Source organism: Stegostoma tigrinum, chromosome 10, assembly GCF_030684315.1.
Source record: "Stegostoma tigrinum isolate sSteTig4 chromosome 10, sSteTig4.hap1, whole genome shotgun sequence".
In the NCBI taxonomy this organism is placed as follows: Eukaryota; Metazoa; Chordata; class Chondrichthyes; order Orectolobiformes; family Stegostomatidae; genus Stegostoma; species Stegostoma tigrinum.
In genome coordinates, this window is record NC_081363.1 from 67,111,320 (window position 1) to 67,127,567 (window position 16,248).

The 16,248-nt window shown below is 40.5% G+C and overlaps 1 protein-coding gene across 4 annotated transcripts in view; it reads right to left on the reverse strand.

The window, feature by feature from the left end:
* The window catches only part of fmn1 (formin 1), a 389,228-nt gene that overhangs the window by 303,752 nt on the left and 69,228 nt on the right, over positions 1-16,248 (reverse strand). For all 4 annotated transcript variants that reach the window (XM_048537805.2, XM_048537803.2, XM_048537804.2 and 1 more), the window contains one exon: positions 242-303. In XM_048537805.2, coding sequence (XP_048393762.1) covers positions 242-303 — 62 coding nt within the window. The remainder of the gene's footprint in view (positions 1-241; positions 304-16,248) is intronic.

The window sequence follows — 16,248 nt, forward strand, 5'->3', positions numbered from 1 at the left end:
ATCTCCAACTATTTTTCCTGTTTATTGACTTCAATGGAAAAGAAAGTCAGGTAAGTTGAACTGGTGTAAGTAAAGGATAGCTGGTCCACAACTGAGAATTTGGCTCCCCCTACCCACTGCCAAAGTTGGATTTTACTCCCTCTATTACTTCACAAAAGTGGATGGAGTCTCCTTAATGTATTTTAAGTGGATTAGCGCATGTCAGGTAAGAGAGATTCTGCTTCTACATAGACATTCTTACCTGCAAATTTTCTGTTTCTGTCTTGTGGTCTCGTTTCAAGTACAAAATGGCAGCATGATATTCTGTTAAAATAAAAATAGCATTAGTCTAATTGACGTTGTTTAATGGTGTGAATAATATAACATTGCATTAAATCATATCAGGAATTGAAAACACTAATGTTCTTGAATAAGAGATAATGGGAACTGCAGATGCTGGAGAATCCAAGATAATAAAATGTGAGGCTGGATGAACACAGCAGGCCAAGCAGCATCACTGCTGCTTGGCCTGCTGTGTTCATCCAGCCTCACATTTTATTATCAATGTTCTTGAATAAAGTTCTTTTCCCTAAAACAGGTACAATATGAAGCTTGCGTAAAAGGTATTGTCTTCATAAAAGAAGAGATGTCGGCTGTTATTTTTCTGTTCACGATCAAAGCCAGTTGTTAACATTCTGTTTGAGATGCAAAATACCACTTGTGCAAAATCTTATTGAAGAAGATAATGCATATAAAAGGGCTACATACAGGAACAGAAATAACTGATGATCCAAATACATGTTTCTGAAATTTAAAGAAAAAGTACCTCTCATTACAATTATTTCCAAATAAAGAATATCATTTAGGAATGACAACTTTTATGAAGAGAATGCTTTGTGCAACATAGAATCCAGCACAAAGATTAAATCTTGGTAAGAAATGTTCTCTTATGTGCTTTAGACCATTTCATATGGGGATACCCATATTATGTTCTTAATTAATGTTCTTTCCCCTACGACTTCAGATCATTCAGGTATGTTTAAGTACAAGAATAACTTACTTATCAAGAATAGACAATGTAAGAATTTGCTGGATGTGGAGAGAAAGCCATACTTCCCCGAGCAGTGGATGGATACATTATTTTCATTTCTGCACTTGTTCAACTGATGTGACATTTTACGTAAAGAACATTGCTTATCATTAGTTCTTTCTAATATTCACTATGTCCTCTGACCTAGGACACAGTCATCAATTTTCTACTGTATTTTATTTGCTACTGTTGGATCTTAATGGAATGCAGTTTCCCTGGAACAAGATGAAAATTGAATGCTACTGCCCCCTATTGGTGTAATACAGATTACATTTCCTACCGGACAATAAACTTAAATCTTCACTCATCCACTCTTTAGTTATAGCATGCTGTCCGTGTGTATGTCTGTGTGTGTGTGTGTGTGTGTGTGTGTGTGTGTGTGTGTGTGTGGTCATTATCACTAGAAAAATCATTTTAGTTTTCACATGCAGGAATCAGTTTGTTACGTGCCAATTGAACATAAATCATTCATACAAAATGCAAAGAGATAGTAGGAACAGCCAATGCAGGAGCCTGAGATAACAAACGGTAGAGCTGGATGAACACAGCACCCGAAATAACAGAGTGTGTAGCTGGATGAACACAGCAGGCCAAGCAGCATCTTAGGAGCACAAAAGCTGACGTTTCGGGCCTAGACCCTTCATTAGAATATCATTTTCTGATGAAGGGTCTAGGCCCGAAATGTCAGCTTTTGTGCTCCTAAGATGCTGCTTGGCCTGCTGTGTTCATCCAGCTCCACACTTTGTTATTTCGGATTCTCCAGCATCTGCAGTTCCTATTTTCTCTGACGGCAACCCGAAATGTCAGTTTTCCTGCTCCTCCGATGCTGCCTGGCCTGCTGTGTTCATACTAAATGCAATACTGCTTTATTGTTCATTTCACTTCTATCCCTTATGGATTGTGGGCCTTCACATTCATGTTTTCTCTGGAGTGAAAGGACAGAATAAACTTGATTTTTCATTTGTTTGTGGGATGTGACCAGTGATGACCAGGCCAGTATTTATTGCCTATCCCTAAATTTCCGCAAGAAGGTGGTGGTAAGCCTCCTTCTTGGCAGTGCAGGTATACTCATGGTGCTTATGGGAGGGAATTCCAGGATGTTGATCTGGCAACAGTGAAGGAACAGTAATTTTATTCCAAGTCAATGTGTGTGGCTTGGAGGGGAATTTTTATGTGGCGGCGGGTACCCTCTAATGAAGGGTCTAGCCCCGAAACGTCAGCTTTTGTGCTCCTGAGATGCTGCTTGGCCTGCTGTGTTCATCCAGCTCCACACTTTGTTATCTTGGATTCTCCAGCATCTGCAGTTCCCATTATCACTGCTGCCCTTGTCCTACCAGGTGATAGTGAGTTTGGAAGATGGCTTTCAAGGACCTGGGTGAGTCAAACTAGCGCATCTTGTAGATGGTGCATATCATCGCCACTGTGCATCAATGGAGAATGGAGTGAGCACTGAAGCTGGTGGATGGGGTGCCGATAAAATAGATTTTGTCCCGGATGGTTTTGAGCCTGTTAACTGTCTCATGCAAACTAATAGGATGCATTCTGCCACATTCCTGATTTGCACCTTGTTGACAGTGTACAGGGTTTGGGAAGTCAATACCCAGAATGAAAAACTAACTAAACTTGAAAAATATGATACAGATCTGAACTCATTTTATTGGTCTTTACTTTGGGGAAGGGACAGAGAATTGTCAGTCTCTGACCTGCTTTTGTAGCTACAGTTTTACGTGGCTTTTCCATTCAGTTTCTGGCCAATGATAACCTTCAGGATATTAACAGTAGAAAATATAATGATGGTAATGTCATTCAATGTCACAGGGAGATGGTTGGATTCTCTTAAATCTGGACACCATTTTGCTCTGCGCTATGAAGAGTCACTTCTCAGATTTATTAAACCTACATAGATCTCCTACTTTGGGTTTTTTTTTGCATTACAGGACAGCTTATTTTAAAGATCACAAAGTAAAAGATTTACAGGGTCATACAGCATGGAAACAGCCCTGCGGTCCAATCAGTCCATGCTGACCATGTTCCCAAACTAAACTAGTCCCACATTTCTATATTTGGCCATTATCCCTCCAAACCTTATCATTCATGATCTTATCCAAATGTCTTTTAAATGATTAGATTCCCTACAGTGTGGAAACAAGCCCAACGGAAACAAGTTCAGCCTAACAAGTCCACACCGCCCCTTGAAGCATCCCACCCAGACCCATCCCCCTATAACCCACACACCCCTAAACACTACGGGCAATTTAGCATGGCCGATCCACCTAGCCTGCACATCTTTGGACTGTGGGAGAAAACCGGAGCACCCGGAGGAAACGCACGTAGACACTGGGAGAATGTGCAAACTCCGCACAGACACTTACCCGAGGTTGGAATTGAACCCGGGTCCCTGGCGCTGTGAGGCTGCAGTGCTAACCACTGAGCCACTGTGCTGCCCTAATGTTGTGATTGTACCTGCATATGCCACTTTCTCTGGTAGTTTATTCCACACAAATCTCTGTGCAATGAAGCTTGCCCCTCGTGTCTTTTCGTAAATCTTTCTCATCTCACCTTAAAAATATGCCCTCTAGTTTTGAACTCCCCAAATGTTGGAAAAAGACCTGCGTCAATCATCTTCTTTATGCCCCTCATGATTTTATAAACATCGATAAGGTCACCCCTTGCATTTGAATATTGCTGAAAAGTGAGACGTTGATGAAGCTTTTTGTCACGCGCTCATCAGGGCAAATGCAAAAATACCACATCTCAAATGATCACAATAAAATAAACCGGGGAAACAAGTGTGCTGAATAGTTATGTAAATTGTGTCTGATGGGCCAGAGTATTGTTTCTATTTAAATTATCTAATATCCTTGTGAATGCCAATATACAGTGTTAGAGGGAAAGGGAAACAGAATGGCACTTAGTACCGATGCTAACTTGAAGAGCTAGTGCATAAGTGATGGAGCAAATGTCCTCCTTCTTATTAATTTTGTGACTCTGTGGGTGGACAGTTAAAATCTTCCATGGTCATGTACTCATTCAGAAACTGCAGCGAAAACTGTTACAGAGTTTCACCAGGTTGTGCAGGTGGTGTGGCCATCTGATGGAGCTTGTAAGGTTCATTATTTCGAATGCATGCATGCCAATTCTAACTTTGCAGCTCAGGCTGGAAAACACAATAGCTTTCATGATGGCTAAATACAAGAAGCAAAAGGATCTGGGCCAGGAGTGTCCCAAAGGAGCAGGTCTTACATTTAATATTCGTGTTGTCTTCTAATGGGACCAAGAGCAAGAGAAACACAGCTCTAGATTCCACAAGCTAAGCTTCAACATCCTCAGCCACAGACTTGCCCACAAATCCTTCCTCGGGAGAAACACCCAAAGTCAGAAATCCAATCTGATGGCCATTCCCACCACCAAGCCGCTGTCAACAGCTAGACCAGGGTCATGCAATGTCATCACTTCCAAGACAGGCAACAGTTAAATAGCACAAGCTAATGCTTGCTGCTCTGAACTTCCATTCTCGAGCAGCAGGTGGAATTCTACTTCATATAGTTACCTGCGTCCTGAAGCAGACTCAATGTCAGTCCTTTTATCACCAAGAAAACCGTTTTTAGTAATCTTAGATGCAGCAATCAGTGTAAATGGTAAACAGCATGCAAGTACCCCTTGAAAATAGTTTCATGTTCCATCTGAATTAAATTGGAATTGCTTCAGGCTTTGGTAATGCAGCAACTTGTGTTATTGTAAATGCAACACAATTTTTTGTCAATGCAAAGTGTCTAATAAAGCTAGCTTATTCTAGATCAGTGTTACACACACTCAAATTAAAAAAGAGTAGTTTGGTGTTACATTGTGCATAGATGTTTTTAACTGACCTGATCAAACACAGTACAACACCTCTGTAGCAGATGGGATTTGAACCCAGGCCACTTAGTACTGAGGTACGGAGACTATCATTACACTAGAAGAGCACTTCATGTCTGTTTATACGTTGAGTCAGTGATACAGTAGTGGTGTTATCGCCAGTACGTGTTAGGGAAAGAGGTCCAATTAAAAGTGACAATTACAGGGTATACACCTAATTTAAGATATTACAGATAAAGAAAAATTTTAAAGTTCAATATCAATTTTTTTTTATCCTTCCCCCTCCCTGGAAGTGGGAAAAAGGGAAAATAATTGAACAAGTTGACCTTGCGAGGAAACTGACCCATTTGCTACCTCAGTCATTGCTCACCAAGCAAAAAGGGAAAAAGGGAATAGAATGGAGAACAGAGAACAGCACTGCAAATTACAGGCCCTTCAGCCCACAGCAATTAAGGTCCTTATGTGGTCCTTTAATGGCCATTTAAGGCCCTCAAACCACCATCTCCCTGTAAGAGAATTTCAAAGATTCACAAGAAGGGTCTAGGCCCGAAACGTCAGCTTTTGTGCTCCCGAGATGCTGCTTGGCCTGCTGTGTTCATCCAGCTTCACACTTTGTTACCTTGGATTCTCCAGCATCTGCAGTTCCCATTATCTCTGAGTGAAGAGATTTCTTGTCACCTTAAATGGTCAGCCTCTAGTTCTGGACATTTCCATCCAGGGGAAATACACTTTCAATGTCTATCTGTAAAACCCTGTAATTTTTATATAAGTCCTTGAATCACTTCTTATTCTTCCAAACTATTAGAAATATAGGCATCAACTCAATCTTTCCTCAAAGGACAATCCCCTCATTTCGAGATTCAGTCTAGAGAACTTTTGTTGTACTTCATCTAAGACAAGTATATCTTACCCTGTGTAAAGGGACCAGAGGTATGCCTAGGTCTCCAGATGTGGACTCACTAAGATCCTAGATAACTCCAGTAAAACTTCCTTATTCATATCTCAATTTCATTGAAATAAAGGCTATTATTTTATAAGTGTTCCAATGGCTTGCTGCACCTTCGTGGTAGCAATGCAATTTGTGATGGACCATCCTGATCTTTCTGAATACCAACATTTCCCAGTCTCTCACCACTTAGTAAATACTGTTTCGCTATTCCTCCCACCAAAGTGGTCAACTTCATGTGTTTCCACATTACGTTCCATCTGCCACACTCTTCTAAGTAAACCTGCGTTTTGGATTTTAGCTTAAGATTTAGTTAATCTGGCATTTTCAAAAGAACTATGAAAAACAAGCTGTAGGAATGGGAGAGACAAAAACGCATCCATAGATTTGAGGTTTGAAGCTATAAACGTATAAATGGAGGCCTGTTATTCTAAGAGATGAAGCAAGCCAGACTGAAAGGATCCACTGTCTAATGCTTAAGGAAATTTACACAAATGGAATAGACTGATGAAATTAACCATTACTGCTTTATTGGCAAAATGAATTTTCACGACAACTTTTGTTAAGGAAAAGTAATCCCAAACCATCTATAAAATAAAGGTTCCAAGTTTCACATTTTTATGTGTCAGGAATCTTCAGGGCAGGTAAAATATGGTCTTGACCCAGGTTGAATCTAGATAGGTTGAAAGGCATCAGTTTAATTGTGGGGGTTTTCTATAAATCTGGAAATTTCAAGTCATGGTAAATAATCAGGGATTTCTGTCCAGAATTTGGCAGTTTTCAAAGACTTGGGAGTTTTGTCAACATGAAAATTTCAATTTTTTTTAAAGAAAAAAAAGCATCTTCCTGTCTGAGGGCTGGGTTCTAGATGTCCAATCTGAAATCTGTGTTGTATTTCTTAAAATCATAACATCTATCTTTCTTTTGTTTGTGACTTAAATAGTTCTTAGTTGTTAGATAAGTCTGTTATATAACTTGATTATACTTGATAATTCTTAATAACTGATATTTTGTGATATCTCAGCTTGCTAATCCTGTCTGATGGTATATCTGTTATTGCGAAACTTTTGAAGAATGTATTTGAGGGGTTAAATTCAAGATTTTTAATTAGGTGGGCTAAACCAAACTGAAAAAAAAATAAACTGACACCTCCTCAAATGCTAAAAATATGTCTAAATCTGTTCTGTAGCCTGTGTCCTCAACACAGCTTGTTTCCCACATGAATATGCATTATCAGCAAACAGCAGGTCAGCACATTACATTCAGTCCCCCATCTACGTAATTAATATAGATTATAAATACAGCAAGTTCCACTAATAAGTCATTGCATTTTAAAGTCTCCACTAGAATGAAAATCCATCTGTAACTACAATTTTACACTGTTTCACCTTGTCATCACATCATTGCTCTGCACCATTACATCATATTTTGTATTTCACACAACCCACTGACATCATTCTGAATTCACAATGAGGAAAAGCTTTTGAATGAACTCAAAGGTTGTACAATTTATTTTTTAAAAGCTCCAAAACAACTTTCCAAATTAGAATATCTAAGTAAATAGGTTTTTGTTTTGGGGTAAGAAATTGAAATCTAGGCTGCTCGTTTCTGTGAAGAAAATTCCCACTTCTTTCATATAAAACATGGATAACACTATTAACCTTTAGGCCTGAAGTAATATTTCTGCCATATCTTTTTAAACAGCTGAGGTTGAATTTTTGCTCGTTAGACAATTAACAGTTAGGGCAGGTACGTGTGAGAAATTGGATGTGAAGACCGAAGGGTGCCAAAAAGTCCAAATGTTAGCAATTGTGCCTGTAAAAGGTAAAGTTGCCATAGTGTCATTCAGCTGTTCATTCACTGGAGATGGACAAACTGGCAATGAGTTTAATCTGAGGTCATTGGCCTAAGATAAGGTTCAGCTTGTACTGTTGGTGCATTGCAAACAAGCCACCTGAGCTAACTGAGCTTGGCCTGCTGTGTTCATCCAGCCTCACATTTTATTATCTTGGATTCTCCAGCATCTGCAGTTCCTATTATACCTGAGCTAACTGGCTGCCTTGTGTCCATATTAATGACTGGGTGCAATTTAACATTCCTTCATCAGCTTCAAAGAAACAAGTATTGAGAACCACAGGTTGAACTTCAGTCTAGAAATTCCAATCATTGAACAGATTAAAATTTTTCTACTTACCTTTAGATGTCCTCTGCGTGAATATCTGGCCATCAGAACATTTAGGCAAGGTTTTTTAAGAATACATCCAGTATTAGTAGTTTTATCTATCGCATATCTGTACAGCAAACTGTCTATATTTTGAAAGTTCTGTAAAGTTGAGCTAGAAACTTTTTTTAAGCTCCCTTTAGTACCCAGGAAGTTAAAAATGAATAGTTTCGGGTAATTGAAGTAGTTCTGATTGTTACGAGGATATAACATTTTTGTCAATTTTCGTGTTTCTGAAAGAATGTGTTAATTGTTAACATAAAATGTTAGATCATGAAAACATTTAATTCAGATGGAGAGAGAGGTATCGGAGATGGTCCAGGTGAACTTAAAGTTGGAGTGGAAGTATTAGTGAAGTGAATGAACTGTTCGAGTTCCTCTTGAGAGCACAAGGCAGCACTGATACAGTCATCGATGTAACGGAGGAGGAGGTGGGGTTTAGGGCCAGTGTAGGTACGGAAGAGGGACTGTTCCACATATCCTACAAAGAGGGAAACATAGCTTGGACCCATGCAGGTACCTACGGCCACCCTCTTTGTCTGTAGGAAGTGGGAGGAATTGAAGGAGAAGTTGTTAAGGGAGAGGGCAAGTTCCACTAACAGACAAGGTGTTAGCGGAGGGGGACTGGTTGGACCTGTGAGACAGGAAGAAGATGAGGGCCTTTAGGCCATCTGTATGCGGAATGCAGGTGTATGGGGACTGAACGTCCATGGTGAAGATGAGGTGTTGGGGACCAGGGAAAGGGAAGTTTTGGAGGAGGTGGAGGGCGTGGCTGGTGTCATGGATGTAGGTGGGGAGTTCCTGGACTTCACAAGCTTCAAAATCTCCCCGCTCCCGACCGCATCCCAAAACAAGACTAGCTTGTCCCTGCCTCCCTAACCTATCTGTCTTTTCTCCCACCTATTCACTCCTCCCACCTCAACCCCACATCCCTGCCTCTTTGATCTATCTGTTCCCTCTCCACATATCTTCTCCTTTATCCATCTTCTATCCACCTCCCCTGCTCTCTGTATTTATTTCAGAATCCCCTTCCCCTCCCCCATTTCTGAAGCAGGGTCCAGACCCAAAATGTCAGCTTTCCTGCTCCTCTGATGCTGCTTGGCCTGTTGTTGTTGCCAAGATATTCAGAGCATTTGCTGGTACAGTTTTACGCCACATTCCTGAGGTATAATTGTGAGACAAATCTCAAAATTGCCTCAGGAACTGAAGAAAGTGGGCATTGAATGCACAGCCAAGGAACCCAAAGCCCCTGAAGGAAATGAACCTGCTGTGCTGTCAATACTGTTAGTTGGGTATTTATAATTTCCTGCTTAATCATTTCTACTTGATTCATAATCACCAGTCATTTGTACCTTGTTAGATCAAGCACAACTGAAGTCAAGGTCCCATAGCTATAACTTGATAATTCAGAATTTGAATATCTTAAGTAAACGCATTTGGTATCTTAAGAAACCCTGAGTCTTCTACTGGTACAATGTTCCTCCTTGGAGGTGGTGTATTGTGTGTCTGTGTGTCACCGTACAAACAGAAAGGCTCTCCCATTTAACACGGAGATGAAGGGAGATTCTTTCTTTCTTTCGTTCTTTCTTTCAGAATATCAACAGACCAGAATTCTCTTCCTCAGAATGGAGGTTGTGTTATTGAATTTTTCAAGGCTGAGTTAGACAGATTTCTGATTTACAAGGGAGGGGAAGGGACAGCTTGCAATGCCAGGCAAGGAAATAGATTTAATGCGACAATCAAATCGGCTGTAGTCTTATTGAACGGCAGAGCAGGCTTGATGGGGCAAATGGCCTAGTCCTGAACCTATTTCACAACGATCACAAGAAATGTTTTTTTAGAGCCCCTACAATGTGAGAACAGACCCTTCAGCCCAACAAGTCCACATCGACCCTCAAAGCATCCCACCTAGACCATCCCCCTCTAACCCACCTAACCTACCCAACCCTGAGCACGACTGGCAATTTAGCAGGGCCAACCCACCTAGCCTGCACATCTTTGGAATGCGGGAGGAACCAGAGGAAACCCACGCAGACGTGGCAAGAATGTGCAAACTCCATATAGTCGCCCGAGGGTGGAATCAACCCCAGGCTCCTGGAGCTGTAAGGCAGCAATGCTAACCACTGAGCCACTGTGCCGCAAACAAACCTAGGCTGCGGTGACTGAAGTGCTGATTCCTAACCATCACACCACAAGAGAACATTAAAATAAAATAATGAAATGTGAGGCTGGATGAACACAGCAGGCCCAGCAGCATCTCAGGAGCACAAAAGCTGACGTTTCAGGCCTAGACAAGGGTTTTTGACCCAGTGACTACGAAGGAACAATGACGTATTTCCAAGTCAGGATGGTATGTGGCTTGAAGGAAACATATAGGTGGTGTTCTGCTGCCCTTGTCATTCTAGATGGTAGAGGCCACGGGATTAAAAGGTGCTGTCTGAAGAGACTTGCTGAGTTCCTACAATACATTTTGTAGATGCTACACATTGCTAACAATTAAGTGGAATGCTTTGTCCTGGATGGTATCAAACTTCGTGATTGTTGTTGGAACTGCAAGTACATAATGTTGCATCACACTCCTGATTTGTGCTTTGTATATGATGGACAGGTTTTGGGGAAACAGGAGGTGAGTTACTCACTGCAAAAATCCCAGGCTCTCACCAAGCTTTGTAGTCAAATATTTATGAGGGTGATCCACTTTAATTTCTGGCTAATGGTAACTCCCAGAATGTGGATAGTGGGGGATAGGGAAATGACCATGCCACTGAACGTTGAGGGATGGTAAGATTGCATTCTAACACTAGCTTTTTGTACCAATCCATGTCAAGTTACCTGTCGTTACTGATTAGCAAGTGCTTTGTGGTTTCTTTTGTTCACAGCTCTGTAGTTGATATTGGGTTTTGTTTGGTGTACATTACACCAACTGAAACTACACAACAAAAAGACCTTTCTTCATTCAGCAATCAATACCTTTATCAACAGCATGACCAGTGCAATTTGCAGAAACATTAATAAGTTTTGTTCATGCAGTGTGCAAATATGCAAAATTATTCTTTTCTTTGGTAAACAATTGACTGTCAAATGCTTTTTCCCTTTAAAGTTCACTGGGCTGGAATGAATTATTCTCATTGATGGAAACAAAACATTTTTTGTCTCAACATAATCTCTGGGAATAATAAATGTTTAGATGTTCACTGCAGTCCATTGGAGCAGTTTTGTAAAAATCTGCAAGAAATGGTTATTCATTGATTTAAGCATTTTACAACCTTAATAGCAATGCATAACAAAACATGCTTATGAATCCTTATCCTCCAACTGATTAAGCTATAATCTTATTCAGGAAAGGAAATCCAAGGTTCAAAAGGATGAATACATTTAGGCAATATTCTGTACCATCATCATCAACAATCATCATGGTCTTGTGCCTTTAATGAGGAAAATGTCTCAAAGCACTTGATACATTGAAAAGAAAAATATTGTGAACCAAAAAAGGAAAGATAATGAACGGTAATGAATCCTTGGTCAGAGTGACAATATTTCAAAGTTGAATCTAAATAAAGTGGGAAGTACAGAGATTTAGGCGGAGAATTAGAGGAAGGGAAACAAGTGTCTGAGAACTAGTGGGTAGCCACCTATGACGGAATGAAAAGTGGGGGGCATGAACGTAGGCTGGAAATAGAAAATACATAATTTAAAATAATGATTTTATTAATTCACCAGATGTTGTTATCACTGGGAAACCCTGTATTAATCGCCCATGCTTAATAGCCCGAGCCACGTAGCCTGCTCGGTCATGTAGGAAGCTAGTTACAGCCGACTACCACTTGCTGCAGAACTGAGGTCACATTGGTCAGACTTCTTTACCTTGAGGACATTACTGAAGCATTGTTTTAACAAAAGGTTGTGACACATCCATTACAGTTAGAAGCTTTCCATTCCAGATTTATTTGGCAACATAAGTTCAATTTCCAGGTGCTATTTGAATGTATGCTTCCAATTGTTGGCCCAGACCTCTGAATTCCTAATCCAATAACACAGAACCAAGTGTCTCTGCTCAATGACAGTGCGTTAAGGATAGAAGAAATTACAAAGATATAGGGATTTTATGGAAGGGCTAAAAGCAAAGTTCAATAAAACAAAATGCATGCTGCACTGTGTCACCTAGCCAATTGGAAATTAATGGGCATAAATGGTACTCCTGCCAAAATTCCTAAAAGTTCCTTCGGAAATGGAAGAAAATGTTAATCTAATACTATGATGAATGACTGCCTATGCAAACTGCCTGTGCAAATGCACCACTGTACTCCAGGATTCACAGACAAAGCTCAGTGCCTTGGACAATGACATTTCTCCCAAAGGTTATTTCAGGAGGCTTTTGGATGACATTAGCAGCTCTGGAATTGTGTGCATGTGCAGTTGTCTGCAGTTGTGGGTGTCAGCACTCACGCTGCCATTTCAGAAATATGTCAACTGTTTGAAATAACCGTGCAGTTGGTATGGAAGAGACAAGAACTTCATCCAAGAGAAAAAACATTATCCATACCAGCAATGCCTCTACTGCGTCCAACTTGTTTTTGCACATGGATCCTTAGAGGGAACACCAGGCAGCTTTGCACAGCAGCGCTGAAAGCACTGAGGAGAACTGAACAATTCAGATCATTCTTTACGGAAGTGGATCAACAAGATAAAAAAAAATCCAGTTTTACAGACTGATGAGATTCCAAAAGATACAAGGAGCAATTGACATGATACATCAGATCATCCATATCGATATGACATCCTCTTCCAATGCAATCAAAAGAAAATGTTTTTATTCTATTAAATCGCAGTTGCCAATTATGTTTTTTCTTCCCCCCACATGTAACCATAAAGCTGATATTTTCATTATTAGGCAACTCAGTTTACAAATCCACCTGATTTGGAGTCACATCAGAATTGTTGATTGGTGATCAGGGCTTTACACTGCAGTCATGGCTTAGGACACCAATAAGATTTTACAAACAGAATGGGGAAAATTATGCACTGAGGTACATTTACTTGGATCTTGCTGCTTATGAAGGTGATGGAAGCAGACACGATGTATGAATTTAGAATGAAAAGGATGGGTATTTGAAGGAAATAATACATCTTGAGAGGAATAGAGCCGGAGAGTGCAGCTGCCTGTTTTGTTCTTTGGCGAGCATGCATTGCCTTTGTGCCAAACATCTGCGATGTAACCTACCATAATTCTATGGCATCACAGCACAGACTACAAGAATTCTAATGAGTCTGATCTCAGATATCTGAGTAAACCTGGTGGAACTGTGAAATAGAACCAGTTCGAGCTTTCAGAGTATCTTTAACATGCTGTATATATTCGCTATAGTTGAAGGTGATTACAATGGAGAGGAGGCTCCTAACTTCTACATAATTTAGTCCTTTAAGTTCTGATATCATTTGCTGGATCTGTGCTGTACTTGCTCCAAAGGTGATTCCTTGCTAATTTATGATGCCCAAAACGCAACACAGTTCCAATTACCCATACCATTACAGTGAAATAACCAATATGCTGTCATTTGGGAGATGTAACTCAGCACTGCTAAAACAGATTTCCTAGTCAATACCTGCTTGTTGTGACTTTTGCTTTTACATTGCAACTATATTTAAAAGAAGTTTTTCATTGGCCATAAAAAGCTTTGGATATCCAGAAGTCTTGAAGTGAGCGATATTAGCAAGTGCCCTTCTTGAAAATGACACCGAACTCCTATTTATAATTAACTAGTTGCAACCTACAGGAAGTCAGAAAATAATCCAGTCTTCTCTCTCAACTCTTTGTATTATTTATTTTGTCCAGTATCCTCTGTGCTTGGTCTTTCTGCGCTCTGCTACTTCTCTTCCTTTTAACATTTAGAATATAGAACATAGAACAGTACAGCACAGAACAGGCCCTTCAGCCCACAATGTTGTGCCGACCATTGATCCTCATGTATGCACCCTCAAATTTCTGTGACCATATGCATGTCCAGCAGTCTCTTAAATGACCCCAATGACCTTGCTTCCACAACTGCTGCTGGCAACGCATTCCATGCTCTCACAACTCTCTGCGTAAAGAACCCGCCTCTGACATCCCCTCTATACTTTCCTCCAACCAGCTTAAAACTATGACCCCTCGTGCTAGCCATTTCTGCCCTGGGAAACAGTCTCTGGCTATCAACTCTATCTATGCCTCTCATTATCTGGTATACCTCAATTAGGTCCCCTCTCCTCCTCCTTTTCTCCAACGAAAAAAGTCCGAGCTCTTCTTCTTCTTCTTTCTCTCTATTTACTTCAGCACTTTTTTTTCCTTTTGACTGGAAGACTCAAAATGATGCGGTGCGGTTTTGGCAGGAAGCGAGCTTCAGCAGAAAGCACCCTTTCTATCTCCTGGTCGGAAATCTTTACATCCTCTCACACCCCCTGTTGAAACTTACACCACTTTATACTGCCCATTCATCTTCCTAAACATCTCCTCACTGTCACCACTACCCCTATCAAATTTTCTATCTATCTTGCCCTTTCCCACGGTCTACAGGTAACAGGTTCAACTTCATCCTATATTCCCATTCAAAATGATGTACGCTGAAAGGGCAGAGATCCTTTTAACCTCATGGAATCTCCATCTCTATTCTATCTACCCTCCTTCCAGCAATTTTCCCTCATAAGTTTTGTTATGTTTGAAAGTCTAGGTTTAAACAAAATCAAACTGAACTAAAAAAAAACTGTAGCATACTTCTACAAACTCCTAAACTCAACATACCAACTTTCCTTCCCCCAAACCAACATCCCTTCTTGCTTTAACAGAGGGGAGAAAGAACGTCTCAGATGCTACTTCAAAATTAAACTTTTTTCCATATTATTTGTAATTACTGAGGAATGAGAGAACAGCCAAAGAATCAAAGAGTGAAAAGGACTGAACAACAGAAATGCACTAGAAGACATTGGGTATAATGTATCTGATCACACCACACAATGTAAAATCTAAACGCTCAATCACAACCCTTACTGAGATATCTGTATTATCGACAGCCACAGGCAAGGTCCCAGAAGATTGGAGATTGGATAACATTGTGCAAATGTTTAAGAAAGGCAGTAAGGAAAAGCCAGGGAACCACAGACCAGTGAGCTTGATGTCGGTGGTGGGCAAATTGTTGGAGGGAATCCAGAGGAATCAGGATATACATGTATATGGAAAGGCAAAGACTGGTTAGGAATAGTCAACATGACTTTGTGTGTCGAAAATCATGTCTCACTAACCTTGATTGAGTTTTCTGAAGAAGTAACAAAGAGGATTAAAGAGGGCAGAGCGGTGGATGTGATCTATATGGACTTCAGTAAGCCATTCAACAAGGTTCCTCCAACAAAGTAGACTGGTTAGCAAGGTTAGAGCACATGGAATACAGGGGGAACTACTTATTTGGATCCAGAACCGGCTCAAAGGAAGAAGACAGAGGGTGGTGGTGATGGAGGATTGCTTCTCAGACTGAAGGCCTGTGACCAGTGGTGTGCCACAAGAGTTGGTGCTGGGCCTACTACTTTTTGTCATTTATATAAATGATTTGGATATGAACACAGGCAGTATGTTTAGTAAATTTGCAGTTGATACTAAAATTGTAAGTGTAGTAGACAGTGAAAAAGGTTACCTCCGAGTACAACGGGATCTTGATCAGATGGGCCAAAAGGCCAAGAAGTTGCAGATGGAGCTTAATTTAGATAAAAGTGAGGTGTTGCATTTTGGAAAGGCAAATCAGGGCAGGTCTTGTACATTTAATGGTATGATTCTGGGGAATGTTGCCGAACAAAAAGACCTTGGAGTGCAGGTTCATCGATCCTTCAAAGTGGAGTTGCAGGTAGATAGGATAGTGAAGGAGGCGTTCAGTATGCTTGGCTTTATTGGTCAGTGTATTATGTACTGGAGTTTGGAGGTCATCTTACGCCTGTATAGGTCATTGGTTTGACCACTTTTAAAGTATTGCATGCAATCTGGTCTCCCTGCTATAGGAAGGATGTTGTGAAACTTGAAAGGGTTCAGAGAAGATTTACAAAAGTGTTGCCCATGTTAGAGGGTTGGAGCTATGGGGGGAGGCTAAATAGGGTGGGGCTAATTTGCCTGGAGCATCAGAAGCTAAGGGGTGACCT